The sequence below is a fragment of the Geotrypetes seraphini genome, chromosome 1 (assembly GCF_902459505.1).
Source record: "Geotrypetes seraphini chromosome 1, aGeoSer1.1, whole genome shotgun sequence".
Lineage (NCBI taxonomy): Eukaryota > Metazoa > Chordata > Amphibia > Gymnophiona > Dermophiidae > Geotrypetes > Geotrypetes seraphini.
In genome coordinates, this window is record NC_047084.1 from 288,682,448 (window position 1) to 288,703,086 (window position 20,639).

The following is a 20,639-nucleotide window of genomic DNA, read 5'->3' on the forward strand; positions in this document are numbered from 1 at the left end:
GTATTTTCAATATTTAATCACCTGTTTTGCTGCTGCAACCAGATGGAGTACCTTCAAGTTTAAAAGACTGATGGCAGGTAACAGCTTATACACATGTTAGAACAAAAGCAGGTGTTGGCACACATTGGCACCTTTTCTGTGCATATATCAGCTTTACAAAACTTTCTTGGAAGGCTAATATTTATGCTCAGAATGGGTGCTAATGCGTGCTGACACCTTCCCCCCCCCCAAAAAAAAAAAAAAAAGCACACAAGAAACCATGCATATCCACAAAATGTTTCTTTGCATTTGAGCGTCAGAGCAGTTAATGTCCCCGCTGGTGCTAAAACCCACCCAATGCTTCGTAAAAGATGGGGTTAGTTTGCTACATGGTGTTTATGGTCACAGTAAAAGCAGACTTTTGCATGTGGCTTTCTGTATTAGTCTCTTTCTCTCTCTAGATACATATATCAAAATCAAGATGTTATGTACTTGTCCTGTTTTTGTATTCCATTCATTTGCCATATAACTTATGGATCAGAGGAAAGAAGATCTGGCTTTGGATTAAAAATGTTTTTTTCATAAATGTTGCTAACTTCTTCCCCCCCCCTCCTTTTTTTTTTTTCTTCTTTCTTAGCGGCTGGCTTGTACTATGTGGCAGAATTAATAGAAGAATATACAGTAGCAACCCAAAGGATAATCAAATATATGATAGGGGTAAGTCCTTTTGGTGTCCTTGAAAAGAAGTTTACATATAATGCATGGTGTAACAAAGCCTAGATGTTAGGTTGCAAAGATGCCTAGAAATTGAACGCTGGTGCCCAGGATTTCATATCCTCTAGCCCTGGCATCCTCCCCCACAGAAATGGGTTTTCCTAGAACCGGTATTGCACTGTTGGGCACTTAGGGTTCCTGTTACTAAGCTGTGTTAGGGCATTAACGTGCTGAATTGCCGTGCGCACTAGACTTTAACGCTAGCATTGAGCTGGTGTTAGTTCTAGCCGCCTAGTGCGCGGTAATATCCTGCATGCACTAAAAACGCTAGCACACCTTAGTAAAAGGAGCCCTTAGTGAATATGAACCGTGTGGTACAAGAGGAGCTTGTTGACCTCATGATTTTCAAATATGAGTTTTAAGCCGGCAAGATCAATAAGTTCTTCCTGCACTGTTATAGCTCAGATTCAGATTTATTGAAAGCTTGGCAGTAGTCTGGTGCAGATGCAAGAACAGCCCTTTTCTGTGGCTAAGGCAGCCTGGCAGGATTACTGGGAGAAAATGAGTAAACAGCCAAGTAAAGGGGAAGGGAGCAACCGTTGTGTTATTCCTAGAGAATTACACTAGTAAAAAATCCTAATTGGATCGTAGCCAATAAAATCCAAAAGATAATCAAGATGAAAAGGAATTGGCTAACTCACCTGATCCTTGGGGAGAAGAAGTCTAAAGAGATGGGGCAAATCTACAGATTGATAAATAAATAATGGACATCAGTATGAGCCCTTCGTACATAAACGAACATAGACCTCTGGCTCAGGCGATATCTCAAGAGGTGACCAGCACCAGACCACAGTCTAATTGAGAATTGCCTCATACATCATGTAGTCCATATGTGTCTAAAAATGTAAACTGTATTATACAACCTCCCAAAACTGGATAGACCTTTTCTCACCAAGGAAAAGGGGGGTTTTAATGGGCAACACATACATACTGTCCCTAAATACACACCTTGTGAGAGAAACAACAATGAATATAATAAATATAATAAACACTATAAATATATGTATAAAAGAATATGTGTGGTGTACCAGAGTCTATGTGTAAAGTGCGAATGAAAAAAATAAATGCATAAATACTTAATAAATAATTAATAAATAAATAATCATGCAAAATACAAGGTGCTTCATAAAATACAAAGTGTGTAACTAAAATACAACCTAAAGTGCAAATGCAGCCTATAGCACCATGATGAAAGATATCTGGTCAATAAATATTGCAAAGATATGTATAAAAATATATATAAAGTGCAAAGCATATACCAGAAAAAGAACATAAGGTGCAAATGCCTATAGCACCATAATGAAAAATACACGGTCAATGAATGTCACAAAAATATATATAAAGTGCAGAAAATATAGCAAGAATAAAATATAAAGTGCAAATGCAGTCTATAGCACCAGAAAAACACTTGTACATATAAAGAAGAATATAAATATAAAGTGCCGATGCAAATCCTACCATTTAGAATGTAAGTGCAATTTGTCACTAACTATAGGTTATAAGCACCATAAACACACACTCACACGCACCAAGCAAAAGATAGTAAATAATAAATACTTGACTAGCAAATGCTAGACATTCACACGTGTACCACACAAATACACAAGTACACTCACTCATACACCGGCTTAAATGAAGCCCAATCAAACAATAGTAACTCTGTTTAAGAAATCACTCATGAATATCACCACTGGTGGTCTGGTGCTGGTCACCTCTTGAGATATCGCCTGAGCCAGAGGTCTATGTTCGTTTATGTACGAAGGGCTCATACTGATGTCCATTATTTATTTATCAATCTGTAGATTTGCCCCATCTCTTTAGACTTCTTCTCCCCAAGGATCAGGTGAGTTAGCCAATTCCTTTTCATCTTGATTCCTAGAGAATGACATGGGGACAGATTTTTCCCCAACCTCGTGGGAACTCATTTTCCCGTCCCCGCAAGTTCTTTTCCTGTCCCTGCCCCATTCCTGCAAGTTCCGTTCTCATCTGCACAAGCCTCAAACACTTTAAAATCATAAATGTTCGAGGCTTGTGCGGTTAAGGAAGAGCATATAGGAATGGGACAGGGACAAAACTCGGGGGGACGGGACAAGGAAATTGCGTTCCTGCAGGGACAGGGCAAATTTGTCCCCATGCCATTCTCTAGTCATTCCCTCTATAGTCCAATCTGCCTCATTCGTCCCCTTGTAAATCCCTACCTGAGCAGTATGCATAGATCCTTTTGTATTATGTGTCTTATCTTAATTAGATTGTAAGTTCTTCGTCTCTTAAGTATTTAATGGGTCATTCCATGCTAAGTGGTCTGATGGTCCCCACCATTATATTTCAAATTTTGTTCAAAATTTGCACATAGAATAGTCAGGGTATTAAGAGAATTTTCCTAAGATTTTAGACTTTTAACTGCAATAGTCACAGCTAGACCCACTTGTCTGGCTGGATATTGCAACAGATTTTGACCAGTTTATCAGCTGCTATAGCTCCAAAGCAAGAGTAAACACAGACTTCAGATTTTTATCATAGACTATCCTTGCATTGGACACTACACTCTCAAATTTGCAGCAATTCTGCATTCATAACATTCCTTCAAATTTGGCATCTTTGACACAGGGTCAATTCATTAATTTTCAGAGTCAAATTAAAAAAAAAAAAAAAGAATCTGCCTATATCTTCCTAAAAGCAACACTGTTTGAAAGAGAAAATTTTACTCTATAAGATGCATGCCTTTTGGTTTTGCAATGCCACGATCATAAATGTACAAATTCACCTCAAAGTAACGAATGCTTAGAAGTGTGACATGCAACATTTGCATTTATGTTTGATAATTTGAATACCACTGTATTTCTGTTTTATGCTTGTCAAAGATTTCTAAAGGTTCTACATTATTGCTGTAATATGTGTTTTTCTAGTGGTAAGTGGGTTTAGTGAATTGGTACTATATTTTGTGCTTCATTTGCTGTTCATTCTCCATTGAAGGCAGCGCTGGGTTTATCATTTGGTTGCTATGCATAACATTTGTGTACCATTTGAATTGTCCAGATATTAAAATAGTTTTTACACTTGGAACTGATAGGCTTAAGTAGGCCTTGTTGAACCCATTATTACCAATTATTTTAGCCATTTGTTTATTGCTTTGGCTCCATTCAAGAGCCATAGGTATTTTTACAATTTTTGAACCTGTGCCAAGATATCTGATTCAGATTGTGTTCTTCGATTTTTGTTATTGATGTCAGACTTTGAAGAGGCTATAACTTTGCCTCCCTGTTCAATTGGACAAGGTACTAGTACATCAAAGTGCCATGTAATTTGCCTTGCAAAAAAGGCTGCATTGAACAGATTTGAGGATTTTACTGATCAGACGCTCAGCAGCAAAGCTAGATGAAGCATCCCAAGTTTGCCTTCATCATGAAGCTCTTTTCCTCACTGAATATGAGTCTTTACAGAAGAAATGCTGTTATCTCTTTGGCAAGATAAACCATAATGTAAACAGGCTAGGGATCCTGTGGAATGGAAACCCACCCGAGGCTGCTGTTGCATGGCTGTTGGGCATGGCCCCTATGGCGATGGGGATACTGGATTGCTCATCTAAAACCCAGTACAGTACTCCCTGAAATTCGCGGGGGGTTCCGTTCCAGTAACCCCTGTGAATTTTGAAAAACCACGAATATGGTTTTTAGGCAGGGGATACAGGAGAGGGCAGCCGGAGCGCCGGTGAGTGAAGGAACTCACTCGCTGTATGCTCCGACCGCCTCTTCCTGTACTAAAGTCGGAAGAGGCGGTCGGAGCATATAGTGAGTGATTTCCTTCACTCACTGGCACTCCAGCTACCCTCTCCTGCCTCCCCTGCCCGATCATTCGCGGTCGGAAAATACTGCAAATGACCAGGACCGCGAATTCACGGGGGAGCACTGTAGTGGCAAAGCCACCATGGACCAACGCAACACCTAATTCATATACATTTTCTAGCCTTGTGATATGGTATGTGGTATGTCATGGCCCGTGCACACAAAATATCCCACACTTTTTAGTGACTTTATATTTCAACAAGGGTTGCATTTCAAAACAAATAAATTTAAATTTTGTAGAGTAACATTTCCTCTTTCAAATGGTACTAGTTAGGAAAAGATACAGTCGGACTCCTTTTTTTATATAATTGATCTTGAAAATTGACAAATCTTAGCCCTTAAGGGTGCAAAATTTGAAGGAATATTCTGATGCAGCTATTCAAACTGAATTGCTGCAAATTTAAGAACATAAGAATAGCCTTACTGGGTCAGACAAGTGGTCCATCTAAACTAGTATTCCGTCTTCATGGAGGCTAATCCAAGTCACAAGTACCTGGCAAGGATAATCTATGATAAAAATCTGGTCTGTATCTACTTTTGCTCTGGAGCTATAGCAGCTGATAAATCTGTCAAGACAGACTGTGCTAAGTTTTAAGGCAAAATTTTTAAGCGTGCTTTGCTTCCATGATGCTCATACTAGCATTGCTGAAACTAGCATAAAAGTTGTGCTGGACTGCCCAAAATTAGTATCTTTCATCAATTATTGTCAGTTTTATGAGCAGCTAAAAATGACAATTTATTCAGTGCTGTGCATGATGCTATCAGCACCTAGTAAAACAAGGGGATCTAGCTCAGTGACTATTTCAACTAAGGATCTGATATTTTGGGAAACTTTTAATTCTGTGGTAGTTATGCATACAAATTTTGAACAAAATCTGAGACACAGTGGTGAGGAATTTTTTAAATTATTTTAGACCACTTGATATGGAATGACCCTAATGTACAGCGCTGTGTGTGTCTGGTAGCGATAGAGAAATAATAAATAGTAGTAGGACCGGAGATGGGGGTAATGAATGAAAGGTGGTTGAGACTTCTGGGAATGGTGCAGTGAAGGGGCATCTCCACTGAGGTTCGCTGTAGCTTATTAAAGGTTGAGACCAATGCTCCCTGTAAGGCTTGGCCAGGTGTGTGCAAATTAATTCTCATGTGAGCAACAAGTTTTAAAAAAAAATTTTGGGGTGTAACAAGTTTAAAAAAACAACAGCTTTTCAGATTTGCACATATTTTTTGTGAGCGACCATGTAAAATCTGTGAACAACGCTCCTAGAATTTATGACTGATTTAGCTCATGTGCTCAGCTTAGAGGGAACATAGGTTGAGACTTTTGGGGCAGGATATGGGGTGACAGAAAGGCAGCCTGGCTGGGAAGTATTGATGCTGCTGGAGATGAGCAGGGGGATGATGGTGAGAGAGAGAGGCAAACTGCTTGAAGAGGAGAAGGAGATGAGTGAGAGAAGGGCAAGGGAATGGAGGGTGTAAGAGAGGAGCAGACTTGCTGAGAACAGAGTATCTGTATGTCTGTCTCTCTCTCTTATGTCGCCCAGGTAGGCTGATGGAGCCAAGAGACATCCCTCAGGTACAGTTTTCATGGGGATGATCATATCCTGTTGAGAAGATTTTTGGTGCGGGGGGAGGGAGATTTGTTTGTTTTGCCATCACTGTGCAGTTGGCTTTGAAATAATCCTTGTGGCAGGGATATATCTAGACTACATTGCTACCTGCCCTCCAAGGCCCTAATGTATGGAACGGCTGTAGCTGTGGAAATAGAGGCTTGTTTCATGGTCCTCAAGTAACAGCAGCATGGGGTAGCAGGTATTTCACTTATTATATACTATATAATTGCACAAAAGTGTACTATATGGCCCATGGCATACATACCTGCTGATAACCAGGGTACAAATTATATTGCAATGGCATTGTAGATTAAATTGGTGGAGGAGTGGTGCAATTATGATAGCATTGAGTCAGATAGAATAAAAGATCTGCAGGAAACAGAACAAATGGGGGAATTTTTATGGATAGAAATTCCATGTGTGAAGAGAGAGAATAGTGGATTAAGGTAAGTAACATATTTGGCTATAATAATGGGTAACTTCAATTACGCAATAATGACAGGATAAAATCATGTCAGAAATGCTAGAGTTAGTAAGAATTGTGGCCACATCAAGTATTTTAGTAAAGACTCAGAACAAGAAAACAAAACAAAACTGCAGGCTAATGTACAGGGTACAGGAATTTATTAAAATAACAAAAAAAAAATTTGAAAACTGATCCTAAGGGGTACCAATCGTAGGTAGTTAGAATATCAGAAAACCAGATTGGATGAAAAAAACAAAATCAAAAATAAGTGTGGAGATAACCTGTGTAGGCACAGCACAATGGAACCCCTGAAGAAGAAGTTGTTCTTTGAAACATGGACCGTGTTGGGTCCGGTCCGCATGAACATTAGGACCAGTATTTTGGATGTATTTTTTTTGTTTATGTCTTTGTTTTGTTTATATATATTTTCAAATTTTTTTTTTGTTATTTTAATAAATTCCTGTACCCTTTACATTAGCCTGCAGTTTTGTTTTGTTTTGTTTTCTTGTTCTGCACCTTTTCTTCAGGTTTGTGTTGGTTCCTTTTATGTTTTATTTTAGTAAAGACTTACATTTTGTCCTCGGGCTGCATCAGGGGTTAAAAAGTTCATAAACTACCAACAAACATATAACTAGGGCTGAACATGGATTAAAATGTAAAAGAGTCAAAATAGATTTAGCATGTACACATAAGGGGCAAATTCTATAAACAGTGTCCCAATTGTAGGCGGTGGTAGGCATCCTACCATCATCTAACCAGCAATTGGGACACACATTTTTTTTTTTTTTTAAACAGCCCGAGGAAGGCTGCCTACATTGTAGGCGTCTTCACAAGCCTAGGGAGGCATGTAGGTGTGCCTAAGCTTGCCCAAGGATAGGCGTGGGCCTGGCTTCGCCCAGAAGTGGCCCTAGGGAATCTCCCTGCTGCGATCAGTTTAGCAGCCAAGGCAAGGAATCCGTCCTTCCTTCCCTCCCCCCCCCCCCGTAAAGACTACCGGCAGGAGGGATGCCCAGTCTCCCGAATGTATGTGCCACCCTCGAATGTCCATGGCAGGAGGAGTGCCCAATTCCTCCTGCCACCCCCCAAAAAGATCATCGGCAGGAGGGATTCCCAGTCTCTCTAGCCAGATCCCCCCCCCCCCCAAGCCCACCTGGACCCCACAGTACATTTTTTAAGTTGGCAGACCCATCTCCACTGAATGGCTAGCCTGCCCTTTGATGCACCGGGTAGGGGCCTAAGGCCCTGATTGGCCCAGTTACTTAAGGCCCCTCAGCCAACCGGAATCTTAGACCTCTCTCCCAGTTCATTCTGGATGACAGCTTAGGATTCATGGGTGGGCAATGAAGACTGCAATCCATTTGGGTTTTCATAATTTCCCCAATGAATATGCATGAGATCTATTTGCATATATTGGAGGCAGTGCGTGCAAATAGAGCTCCTTGTGACCCTGGGCAAGTCACTTAACACTCCATTGTCCCAGGTACTTTAGTTAGATTGTGATCCCACTGGGACAGATAGGGAGAAATACCGTATTTTTCCCTCCATAAGACACACTTTTCTACCCCCCAAAAGGGATGGAAAAGTGGGTGCGTCTTATGGAACGAATACACCTCTGCGCCCCCCCCCCTCCAGTATTCTGCTGCTGCTCGTTACCCCCCTCCCCGGCATTCTGCTGCTGCTCATCGCCCTTTTACCCACTTAGCACAGGAAAGGAAGGGAAGGGCTGGCGATGTGCAATTGGGCCCACAAGCCTTCCCCGGACGTCAATTCTGACATCGGAATTGAAGTTGGGGGAAGGCTTGTGGACCCGATTGCACCACAGGCCCTTCATGGAATTGCAGCAGGCCAGGAAGGAGGAATCGGAGCGGCAGGGAGGAAGGACAAAGGCTGGAAGACAGTGAGGGGGAGGGGGCACGAACTCGGGACATAGGAAAGAAGAAAAGAGACAATTGTTGGGCCTGAGGAAGGAAGGAAGAAAGAACTATCTAGTGCAGCCAGAAATCACCAGACAGCAAAGGTAGGATTTCAGTTTAGTGATCAAAATCTGCCTGCTGCAGTATATTTGTCTATTTTTCTAGGGGGCTGGGTTCAGAGGCACAATTTGGTTTAGAATATTTTTTCTTGGTTATTCCTTCTCTAACAGCCTCTTTTACAAAGCCGCACTAGCAGCCCTGAAGCCCATAGAGATTTAAAGGGCTTCGGGGCTGTTGCTGCCCAACTTTGTAAAAGAGGCCGTAAGCCTAAGGTGCGTCTTATGGAGCGAAAAATATAGTACTTGAGTACCTGAATGTAAACCGCTTAGTCTATAAGCGGTATATAAATACAAAAAAAATAAATATATATTCAGAGTTATCCATCCGATAAAAGGGTGATATAAATAGCAATATCCAGCCATTAAACATATAAATAGATGTTTAAAGTTACACCTGCTAATTTAGACACTTTAAGCCAGGGGTGCCCACACTTTTTGGGCTTACGAGCTACTTTAAAAATGGCCAAGTCAAAATGATCTACCAACAATAAAAATACTAAACATACACCTCCTCTTTTACTACAGTGCGCTTGGCGATTTAGCACGTGCTAATGCGCCCATTATATTCTATGGACGCGTTAGCATTTAGCACGCACTAAATCAGCTAGTGCGCCTTAGTAAAAGACCCCCATATTTATTTATATATATATATACCAAGTGCACCTCATCTGTCCTCCAGAACTTGTTCCATTCCCCAACCAACATCTCTCTCTGTCCCTCCAGGAGTCCAGCTTTTCTTCCTCTCTCCTCCACCCCTATTGGCAACATGTCTCCCTCCTCTGTTCTGATCTTGCATCTCTTTGTTCTTCCTCAGGGTCTCTCCCCCTCTGTCTCTTCTCTCTTCACCTCCCATAGTCCAACATTTGCCCCCTCTCTTCTGCCTCCCCTTTGTTTCAGGTTTCTCCCTCTCTCTAGCTTCCTTCTGCTAACCTTTTGAGTCCTCCAACCTTTGGTCCAGGGGTTTGTCTCTCTCACTCTCTTTGTCTTCCCCCTCCCCAGGGCCTGGCATCTCTCTCTCCTCAGTTCAGGGTGTTTCCCCTCTCTAACTCCTCTAGTAGTCCATGATCTACCCTTTTTCCCCTCCCTTTTGGTTCAAGGCTGCTTTCTCCTCAAGGACCTTTTGTCTCTTCTATCCCCCCTCCCCGATTCAGCGTCTCTATGGCAATCCCTATACCGCTGGGGCCCTCGTGACAGGCACGGTCTTATCCCAACATGCGCGGCCTTACCTCTGCTGCTTCCCGCACACAGGGCAAGATTAACCAATAGGCCAAGTAGGCATGTGCCTAGGGCCTGAAATGGTCAGGGGGGCCTGATGAAGGAGGGCATCAACATTGTTTTTTCCAAACGGCAATGGGCCCCTCCAGCATCGATTGATAACGTGGGCCCCACCCTAATCGGCAACGTGACCCCCTCCCCTCATCGACGGAAAGTAACACAAGCAAGCAACATGGGTAAGAAAGGCAACAGGAACTAATTTTGCAAGCAGTGCTGCTTGCCCAAAGCTCCCCTCTGATGCAGGTTCCTTTTTCCGCCTGGGCGCATGGTGGGGTGGGGCGGGGCAGGGGGCCCAGTGTACTTGTGTGCCTAGGGGCCCTCGATGAATTAATCCTGCCTACTCTACCTGCACACAGTGACTGTCAGGTCAGTTCTTGCCTCCGTTCTTCCCTCTGGGCCTAATTACCACAGTTGAAAGTTAATTACGGCAGCCTGCAGAACGAATGTAGCAGGTTCCCGTCAGCTTTTGTAGCACGTTCCCTCTGCTGCGGTCCTGCACATCCTCTGACGTCAGAGACGGGACCATGGCAGAGGGAATGTGCTAAGAGGCCTGCTATGTTCAATGTGCAGGCTGCCGTAATTACATTACTTTAAAGGTGAGACAGTGACTGGGGGAATGCTAGGGAGAACACTGGCTCTGCGATCTACTGGCGTTGCCTTTGCGATCAACCGGTAGATCGCGATCGAAGTTATAACTTTAAGCTATATGTGGGTAGTCAGTGGTGCTATCTAAACAGTTTCAAAGCATATTTTACATCAACAATTATCTATTTAACTGCTTCAGATTTAACAAAACAGATACAATTATGCAGTCAATGCCACTGCTAACCACATAAGTACTTTTGAATATCATCTCTGTGTACAAAGTGGAGATCAACTTGCTTGATATGGATGTAGTGGGAACTGAAGGTAATCCTGAAAGACAAATATCACAGCTTTGTTGACTTTAATTTCTGGTAGTCTTCAGGACATATAATTGACAGTTTCACTTCATATGAGTCTGTTTCCCTCTTGCCCTGACATTATTAATGTAACTTTATTCTCTATTGCAGTTCTCAACAGCAGTTTTAGTATGCCTCTACTTCTTTGAAAAGTTTCCCAGTGTCATGGTTGGAATGGGTCTGTTCACAAACCTTGTGTATTTTGGATTGCTTCGAACTTTTCCTTTCATTATGTTGACATCACCAAATTTTATACTGTCTTGTGGTAAGTGTAACCAAACCCAAAGTACCTTGTATTATTGGGGTTCAGAATTGTTGCATGTAACAATTCAAAGGGACCAGTGCCACAAATTCTGGGCATTTGTTTGGTTTACTTGTGCACTTATCCCTTTGAGAAAGTTCATAATGTTGAATGTTGACTTCTTGGGCACCATTACAAATCAGTCAGTATTAAGCTTAACCTGGTAGTGCATCATTGTATATACTCTATAACAGTGTTTCTCAAATTCTTCAAGCCAAGTACCCTCTAAGCCTAACAAATACCATAGTAACATAGTAGATGACGGCAGATAAAGACCCAAATGGTCCATCCAGTCTGCCCAACCTGATTCAATTTAAATTTTAAATTTTTTCTTTTTAGCTATTTCTGGTCAAAAATCCAAAGCTTTACCCTGCACTGTGCTTGGGTTCCAACTGCCGAAATCTCTGTTAAGACTTACTCCAGCCCATCACACCCTCCCAGCCATTGAAGCCCTCCCCAGCCCATCCTCCACCAAACAGCCATATACAGACACAGACAGTGCAAGTCTGCCCAGTACTGGCCTTAGTTCAATATTTAATATTATTTTTTGATTCTAAATCCTCTGTGTTCATCCCACGCTTCTTTGAACTCAGTCACAGTTTTACTCTCCACCACCTCTCTCAGGAGCGCATTCCAGGCATCCACTACTCTCTCCGCAAAGTAGAATTTCCTAACATTGCCTTTGAATCTACCACCCCTCAACCTCAAATTATGTCCTCTGGTTTTACCATTTTCCTTTCTCTGAAAAAGATTTTGTTCTACGTTAATACCCTTCAAGTATTTGAACGTCTGAATCATATCTCCCCTGTCTCTCCTTTCCTCTAGGGTATACATATTCAGGGCTTCCAGTCTCTCCTCATACTTCTTCTGGCGCAAGCCTCCTATCATTTTCGTCGCCCTCCTTTGGACCGCCTCAAGTCTTCTTACGTCCTTCGCCAGATACGGTCTCCAAAATTGAACACAATACTCCAAGTGGGGCCTTACCAATGACCTGTACAGGGGCATCAACACCTTCTTCCTTCTACTGACTACGCCTCTCTTTATACAGCCCATCATCCTTCTGGCAGCAGCCACTGCCTTATCACACTGTTTTTTCACCTTTAGATCTTCGGACACTATCACCCCAAGGTCCCTCTCCCCGTCCGTGCATATCAGCTTCTCTCCTCCCAGCATATACGGTTCCTTTCTATTATTAATCCCCAAATGCATTATCTGCATTTCTTTGCATTGAATTTTAGTTGCCAGGCATTAGACCATTCCTCTAACTTTTGCAGATCCTTTTTCATATTTTCCACTCCCTCTTCAATGTCTACTCTGTTACAAATCTTGGTATCATCTGCAAAAAGGCACACTTTTCCTTCTAACCCTTCAGCAATGTCACTCACAAACATATTGAACAGGATTGGCCCCAACACCGATCCCTGAGGGACTCCACTACTCGCCTTTCCTTCCTTCGAGTGACTTCCATTAACCACCACCCTTTGGCGTCTGTCCAACAGCCAGTTTCTGACCCAGTTCACCACTTTGGGTCCTAACTTCAGCCCTTCAAGTTTGTTCAACAGCCTCCTATGAGGAACTGTATCAAAGGCTTTGCTGAAATCCAAGTAAATTACATCTAGCATATGTCCTCGATCCAGCTCTCTGGTCACCCAATCAAAAAATTCAATCAGGTTCGTTTGGCACGATTTACCTTTTGTAAAGCCATGTTGCCTCGGATCCTGTAACCCTTTAGATTCAAGGAAGTACACTATCCTTTCTTTCAGCAAAATTTCCATTATTTTTCCAACAACTGAAGTGAGGCTCACCGGCCTGTAATTTCCTGCTTCATCCCTGTGACTACTTTTATGAATAGGGACCACATCCGCTCTCCTCCAATCCCCAGGAATCACTCCCGTCTCCAGAGATTTGTTGAACAAGTCTTTAATAGGACTCGCCAGAACCTCTCTGAGCTCCCTTGGTATCCTGGGATGGATCCCGTCTGGTCCCATTGCTTTGTCCACCTTCAGTTTTTCAAGTTGCTCATAAACACCCTCCTCTGTGAACGGCGCAGAATCTACTCCATTTTCTTGTGAAACTTTGCCAGACAATCTCGGTCCTTCTCCAGGATTTTCTTCTGTGAACACAGAACAGAAGCATTTGTTTAGCACATTCGCTTTCTCCTCATCACTTTCCACATATTGGTTCCCAGCATCTTTTAGCCTAGCAATTCCATTTTTCATCTTCCTCCTTTCACTAATATATCTGAAAAAATTTTTGTCTCCCTTTTTTACATTTTTAGCCATTTGTTCTTCCGCCTGTGCTTTCGCCAGACGTATCTCTCTCTTGGCTTCTTTCAGTTTCACCCTGTAGTCCTTTCTGCTCTCCTCTTCTTAGGTTTTTTTATATTTCACGAACGCCAATTCTTTCGCCTTTATTTTCTCAGCCACTAGGTTGGAGAACCATATCGGCTTCCTTTTTCTCTTGTTTTTATTGATTTTCTTCACATAAAGATCCGTAACCATTTTTATCGCTCCTTTCAGCTTAGACCACTATCTTTCCACTTCTCTTATGTCCTCCCATCCTAACAGCTCTTTCTTCAGGTACTCTCCCATAGCATTAAATAATAACTTTAATAATAATAACTTTATTCTTATATACCGCCAACCATCTTGCGACTTCTAGGCGGTTTACAATGAGGAGAAACTGTACAGACATAAACAGTCCATACGTTTGAAATCTAGAACTTTAAGTATCGTGTGACCGCTCTCCACTTTAGCCGCTATTTCCCAGGTGAGCACCCACTCGAACATTAGAGATACTCTCTCCATTTGTGAGGACCAGATCCAATATCGCTTTTTCCCTTGTGGGTTCCGTCACCATTTGTCTGAGCAGAGCCTCTTGAAAGATATCCACAATCTCCCTACTTCTTTCTGATTCTGCAGACGGAACATTCCAGTCCGCATCCGGCAGGTTGAAATCTCCCAACAACAGAACCTCCTCTTTCCTTCCAAACTTTTGGATATCCACAATCAGATCCTTATCAATTTGCTGCGATTGAGTCGGAGGTCTGTAGACTACATCCACATAGATAGAAGTTCCATCTTATCTTTTCAGAGCAATCCATATCGCTTCTTCCTCTCCCCAGGTCCCTTGCATTTCGGTCGCTTGGATATTGATCTTTACATAGAGAGCTACTCCTCCACCTTTTTGACCATCTCTGTCCTTCCTAAAAAGATTATATCCCCGGTATGTTTGCATCCCATCCATGTGATTCACTGAACCATGTCTCTGTGATAGCGACAATATCTAGATCTGCCTCTAACATCAGGGCTTGCAGATCATGAACTTTGTTGCTTAGACTGCGAGCATTTGTGGTCATCGCTTTCCAGCTATTTTTCAGCGATAATCTCCTTTTTCGTATGGATTTTTGTTTCATTTCACTTTCTGTTGCAATACTAAGAAATGAGTTGCTGATACTGCTTATGTTGCAGTCTTTATTACTATCACATCTTTTCTTTTGCCGGGGGTAGTCTCTATAATTGTCCTTCGTACATACACCACCCCCACCTTCTAGTTTAAATGCCTAGAAAAATATTGTCTAAATTTCTCTGCAAGGTTTCTTTTTCCTGCTGTAGTAATATGTAGCCCATCAGTGCAATATAGCTTCTTGTCCTTCCATGTATTTCCCCATCCTCCTATGTACCGGAAGCCTTCTTGATTACACCAGGCTTTGAGCCATCTATTAAAGTCCTCTGTGTTTTTCACTCTTTGCTCTCCCTTTCCATATGCAGGCAGTATTTCAGAAAAAGCTAAAGTCCAACCAAGTACCCCTGCCCAAGCTCTGCCCCAGACCTGCCCAAGCTCCACTCTGATCCCACTTCCATAATAATAGTACTACAGTGCTCCCCCGAAATTCGTGTTCCAGGAACACCCGTGAATTTCAAAAAACCACAAATGCGGTTTAGTAGCGGATTGAAGGCAGGAGAGGGCAGCTGGGGCGGGTGCTGAAAATCGGGTGTGGGATCATGCTTAGTATTTCTGACCACCTGTTCCTGGTACTAAAGTCAGGCTACACCAATCGGGAACTGCTTTGAAAAGCTATCTGGCGTGTCACCCCAAAAGGAAAAATCAACTCCTGGAGGAAGAAACTCTGCCTGGCCGATACCGAAGAAACTCACGAAGACAACCTCAGCCCAAACCTCCTCTACCAGACTGCCGAAGCCTGTCCTCTGGCAACTGAGGCACCTTGGAGTCACCTAAACTCTGTACCAGCTTATCTAATTCCTCTCCAAAGAGAAATGACACCTTAAAAGGAAACTTACTAAGTTTGGACTTGGAGGTCGAGTCTGTCGGGCAACCATGGAGCCACAAAGTGCATCTAGTAGCCACCTCTAAGGCCATAGACTTCACTAAAGCTCTCAACAAATCATACATGGCATACGAAAGACGTGTCGCTCTCCTCTGAACTCTCTCGAGTAGCGCCATAGTCCTTCCATACTGGCACAGAACCCACCCAGTGTTTTTACTTGATGATGCGAAGAATTGGGTTTTTTTCTCCAGTTTGTTAACTGTTGATTTTGTTTGTTTGCCTTTTTTTTTTTTTTTCTTGGAGAGTGTGAGTAGTTTCTGTGGAGCAGCGGCATCTGGTTCGTCTGTTTTAGCTGGTGAATACTGGGGACAGTGTTGGTTACCTGTTCCAATCATTATCCAACAATTGTGTAAACAAAAAAACAAATTGGAGTTCCTGTTCTTCCAGTTGCTATGTTAGTTGAGTTCCAGCTTGGCTATTCGTTAAACTGATTCTATGGGATACTGCAAAGCCCACTTGTACTACTGCTAGATTTCGGTCTCCACCTGCTGGCAGAGGAGCATAAATCCATCCATCTGTGCTGGTCTAGAGGAACTAAAAGAAAGAAAATTAGCAGGTAAGAACTAATTTCTTCATCTTTTAGCAGATGATGTCCAAATATTTTAGTAGGGGAAGCAAAAAGGTATTAATAACTGTTCATACTCCACTATTATTAACTTAATTACTTACTTTCTTTCATTCTTGGCCTTCTGATCCAGACCTTGGGGCTATTTTCTGGGAGTAGTATCAATCACTTTATTTGCACTTGTCTGCTGGGCAAGTACACAATAATTGATGTGTGCTGATGATAATGGTGATTAAATTCCATTTCAGTCTTTGTATTTATGCTTTCTGGTTCCTTTGTTTGACAGCATTGGTAGTAGTGAATCACTACTTAGCGTTCCAGTACTTTGCAGAAGAATATTACCCATTTTCAGAGGTAAGAAATTGATACATTAACCTTTTTTTTCCCTCATAGCTCTTGAAGAGAGGCCATTAGTGTTCGTAGTATGGCTTTCAAGGAGAACAGCTGCCAACACAGCTCGTAATCATGTAGACTATGGAAGGCGGCAACAGCTTTCCAACACACAAAAATGTTTCCTGGTTTTTCAAGGTTTATTGCAAGCCTTTCCCATGCAGTGTAGTTGCTGTGTGGTGTTGCCTGGATATAATGCACTGCAGGTCTCCAGCAATGTAAGCCTTCTGTGGTAACAGTATTACATTACATTCCTTTTTCTATACTAGGTGCATGCCTGCAGAATAGTTACAACTCAAAGGAACAACATAAGAAAAGACGGCAAGCCAGGATAAATGTGCTATTTTCCCTGCTGCTATGATTACTTCTAGGTTGTTTTGGCACTTCTCCTGAAAGCCCTGAATCTATGTATATATTGGTTCTGCTATAGAGTGAAGCCTGGTTTATAAATCTGAATGCACAATGTGTACACATCTTGGTGTTAATGTAGAAAGCCTGGAAGCCAGCCACAATTTCTTAGAGCTTGGAGCACATTTTTTTCTTCACAATTACTTTTTTAAATGTTGATTTGACTTTTTTTTTCTTGCTCTAGTTTGTATTTTGCTTATTCTCATTCTTGCTCCTGCTTAATTGGGAGGTTGTAGACAAAAGTAATTATGAATATTTTTAGTGGTGCTTTTGTTTTTTCTTTTTTTTTTTCTCAATTAATCTTGATTTTCGGCCACCATAATATCATTTCAGCCCAGAACCAGAGAAGCATCTCTTTGTTTCTATATTCTGATGGTTGAAAGTTGTTGTGTGTTAGAGTCAAATTGCCATGCTCCCAGGCTTTTCCCTCGCTTGCCCTTTCTACAGTTTACATTGGTTTATTTTTAAATTCTATTTTCAGTTCTCACTGCCATTGTCCCTCATCTCCATTTATCCCAATACTGATTGATTATTTTTTACCATTAACCTGATAATGTCTAATAGCAGTACTGCTGATGTATAGTGTTGAAAACCCAGCCTATTAAAAGAAACTGTACATGCAGTCTGCTGCTATTAAAGTCAGTGTGGTTCTGTAATCTGTTTTTTTGTGAACTGACAGCAGCAAAATCCTCATACTGAAGTTTTAGACTTAACATCTTGGTGTTGGGATGCAGCTATGTGTACGTTGCTTATACCAGTTGTGGAGAGGTGGAGTTCACTGATGACTGAGCAGCCATGCTAGGGTCAACCCTCCTAGTAAACAAACTGTGCATTGCATGTCACCTTATTTTTAGCTTGATTTAAGCAAATGAGGCCCTGAACTGAGTCTCTGCGCATGGCCCTACATCCTTCACACCCTTAAAGCCTGCAGATTGAAAGAGAAATCTGCCAACGGGCTGAAACATCATATAACCACAGATACAGTAATATCAGGTTAGCCTGTAGTTAAAAGATTAGAACTTGTTTTTATCCCAGGACAAGCAGGCAGCATATTCTCTACATATGGGTGACGTCATCCTCGGAACCCCGTCGCGGACAGCTTTTCAAGCAAACTTGATTGAAGATCTTAAAGTTTGCTAGTGCTGCACCACACATGCGTGTGCCTTCCCGCTTAGCTAGGGGGCACGTCTCCTCAACGTGGCCTTCAGTTCTTAGTTTTCCGCGGAGCCAGAAAGCCCTGTCTCTCTTCTCTGCGTTCAAATTCTGAGTGCCTTCTTGTACTGCGGCTTCTTTTGTTGTTTTTCTCCAATTGGAGTCGCTGTGCATCGCGTCTATCGTTTTTTTCTTTCATCCGATTTCGACTGGGGGACCCCGTTTTTTTCATCTGGCTGCCTGGCCTCGCACGGCTGCGGTCTCCTTTTCTCCTTATGTCCCGGCCTGTTACCGGGTTTAAGAAGTGCACGCAGTGCGGTCGGATGATCTCGATCACTGACCCACACCATTAGTGTATCCTTAGTGTTGATCACCCTACCACCTCTTGCCCGCACTGTGCCACTCTCCAACCTCGGGCTCTTCGTCGACGGCGGGCCAAGATTGTGGAACTCGTCGGTGCCATGGATCCACAGGCTGATAAGACCTCGACCCCGGTCTCGGCCTCGGCATCTACCTCGAAGGCCTCGGCCCAGAGCAAATCTCCCTAGACTTTGAAAACCTCGACTACTCCGGCTGCTAAGACCTTGGCCTCGGGTAAGTCTCCTCTTCCTCCTTCAGGTTCAGCTACGCTACCCAAGAAGCCTTCTACCGAATCTCTGGCGTCGCAGGCAATGAGTGCAGTCCTACCAGCCTCTATGAGACCACTTCTGAAGCGTGCCTCCACATTAAGTGAATATTCTACCTCGAGGTCGCCCTTGGAGCGCACTGCTGTACTAGTCCGTCCAAATCCTTTGGTCTCGGTGCCAATGTTTGAGGACATGCTTAAGGCTATCTTAACCTCCCAGATCTCCTCTGCTTTGGCTCAGTTTGCCCCGGCCTCGACTCAGCTCCTTGTTGCCCAGCCTGAGTGTCATGCTGACGGCTCCCGGGGAAAGGTGCGTCGTTCCCGATGCTTATCCTCGAGTGATTCCTTGCCTGCTCCCTCGAGGCGGGTTTCTCCTGCCGCCCGACCTCGATCGAAGCACCGTTCTAAGCATGCCTTGCCTTTGAGGCAGCGGTCTGCGAAACAGCCCAGAGACTCGCCCCCTAGGCAAGGTAGGTCTCCGGGGCCTCGCACCTTGAGGTCCATCGAGGTGTCGGACCTCGTGCTGTCTGACCCTCGCCCTCGACGGCCTGCCGTGCCTTCTCGGTCTCCAAGTCGAGGCGATTCGAGGTCGAGGACTGCCTCCTCGCTGCCTCGTAGGAAGGTCTCTTCCTCCCTGGGCTCGGGTTCCTCGCCTTCCAGGCAGTCTAAACGCAAGCATTCATCGACTCCTCGATCTCTCAGCGGAGCTTCCTCGACGTCCCTGCTTGTTGACACTGACGTGCCGGCTCAGTATTCGAGGGAAGCTTCTCCCTCTTTCTCTGCTGCCCCGAAGTCCCGCTCAGCTTCGCCTCTGGAAGGGCACTCTGCGGGCAAGACTTCCTCTTTCACCAGGTTTGTGGTGGACTGGACCTCCAGTCTGAATCCAAGTATACCCGAGAATATTTAGAGGAAATGGAGCTTCCTCATCCACTGAGGGAATCCCTTCGTCTCCCCTTGAATCCGGTCTTAAAGCAGACTTTCTTCCGGAATTTGGAGACGTCGAACGCAACTCCTGCCATTCAGTCCAAGATGGAATCCCGATATCAGATGGTCCCGTGTAAGGGATTTGAAAAGGCTCAGCTCTCCCACCAGTCCTTGGTTGTGGAGTCTTCCATGAAGAAATCTAATCCTTCCAAGGTCTACGCAGCTGTCCCGCCAGGCTGGGATGGCCAGACTATGGACAAGTTCGGCAGGCGCCTATACCAAAATTCGATGATGGTGAACAGGGGTTCTGAATTACAATTTCAATTTTACATCCTATCTCAAGCATTGCATCAAATCCATGCCATCTTTACAGGATGATTTGGCTGTCCATCGCTGGTCCGAATTTAGCTGGCCTCAGGTTACGCTGTCGCAGATTCACCTTTATATGCTTCAGGTTACTTATGATGCCTTTGAACTATCCTCGAGGGTCACCGCTTTTGCGATATCCATGTGCCGCCTGGCCTGGCTCCACATCGTTGACATGGACCCTATTCTACAGGACCGTCTGGCAAATCGCACATGCTTGGGCAACGAGCTCTTCGATGACTCCATCGAGGCGGCCACCAAACGCCTCTCTGAACATGAATGCTCCTTCGCCTCTTTGGTCAGACCCAAGGCGAAGCCCACTCCTCCTAAGTCGTACAAGTTGCCACCCCAGCACTATCCCCAGAAGTCCACTCCGGCCTTTTCCAGGCCGCCACCTAGGCGTCAGCAGCAGCAGAGGGCCCCACAAAAGCCTCAGGCCTCTGCGGCGGCTAAGCCAGAGCCGTCTTTTTGACAATCCCAGTTTGAGCGTGCCGCCCCCTTTCGTCCTCGAGCCTTTTCTTCTACCCATCGGAGGCCGTCTCAGTTATTTTTGTCACCACTGGGAGCTGATTACATCAGACAACTGGGTCCTCTCCGTCATCAGGGAGGGGTATTCCCTTCATTTCCTGACGGCGCCT

General features: G+C 43.7%; 1 protein-coding gene across 4 annotated transcripts in view; it reads left to right on the forward strand.

The window, feature by feature from the left end:
* Window positions 1–20,639, forward strand: part of TEX261 (testis expressed 261) — a 45,624-nt gene that overhangs the window by 8,449 nt on the left and 16,536 nt on the right. For all 4 annotated transcript variants that reach the window (XM_033953283.1, XM_033953300.1, XM_033953292.1 and 1 more), the window contains exons 2-4: window positions 617–696; window positions 11,034–11,187; window positions 16,423–16,490. In XM_033953283.1, the coding sequence (XP_033809174.1) occupies window positions 617–696; window positions 11,034–11,187; window positions 16,423–16,490 (302 nt within the window). The remainder of the gene's footprint in view (window positions 1–616; window positions 697–11,033; window positions 11,188–16,422; window positions 16,491–20,639) is intronic.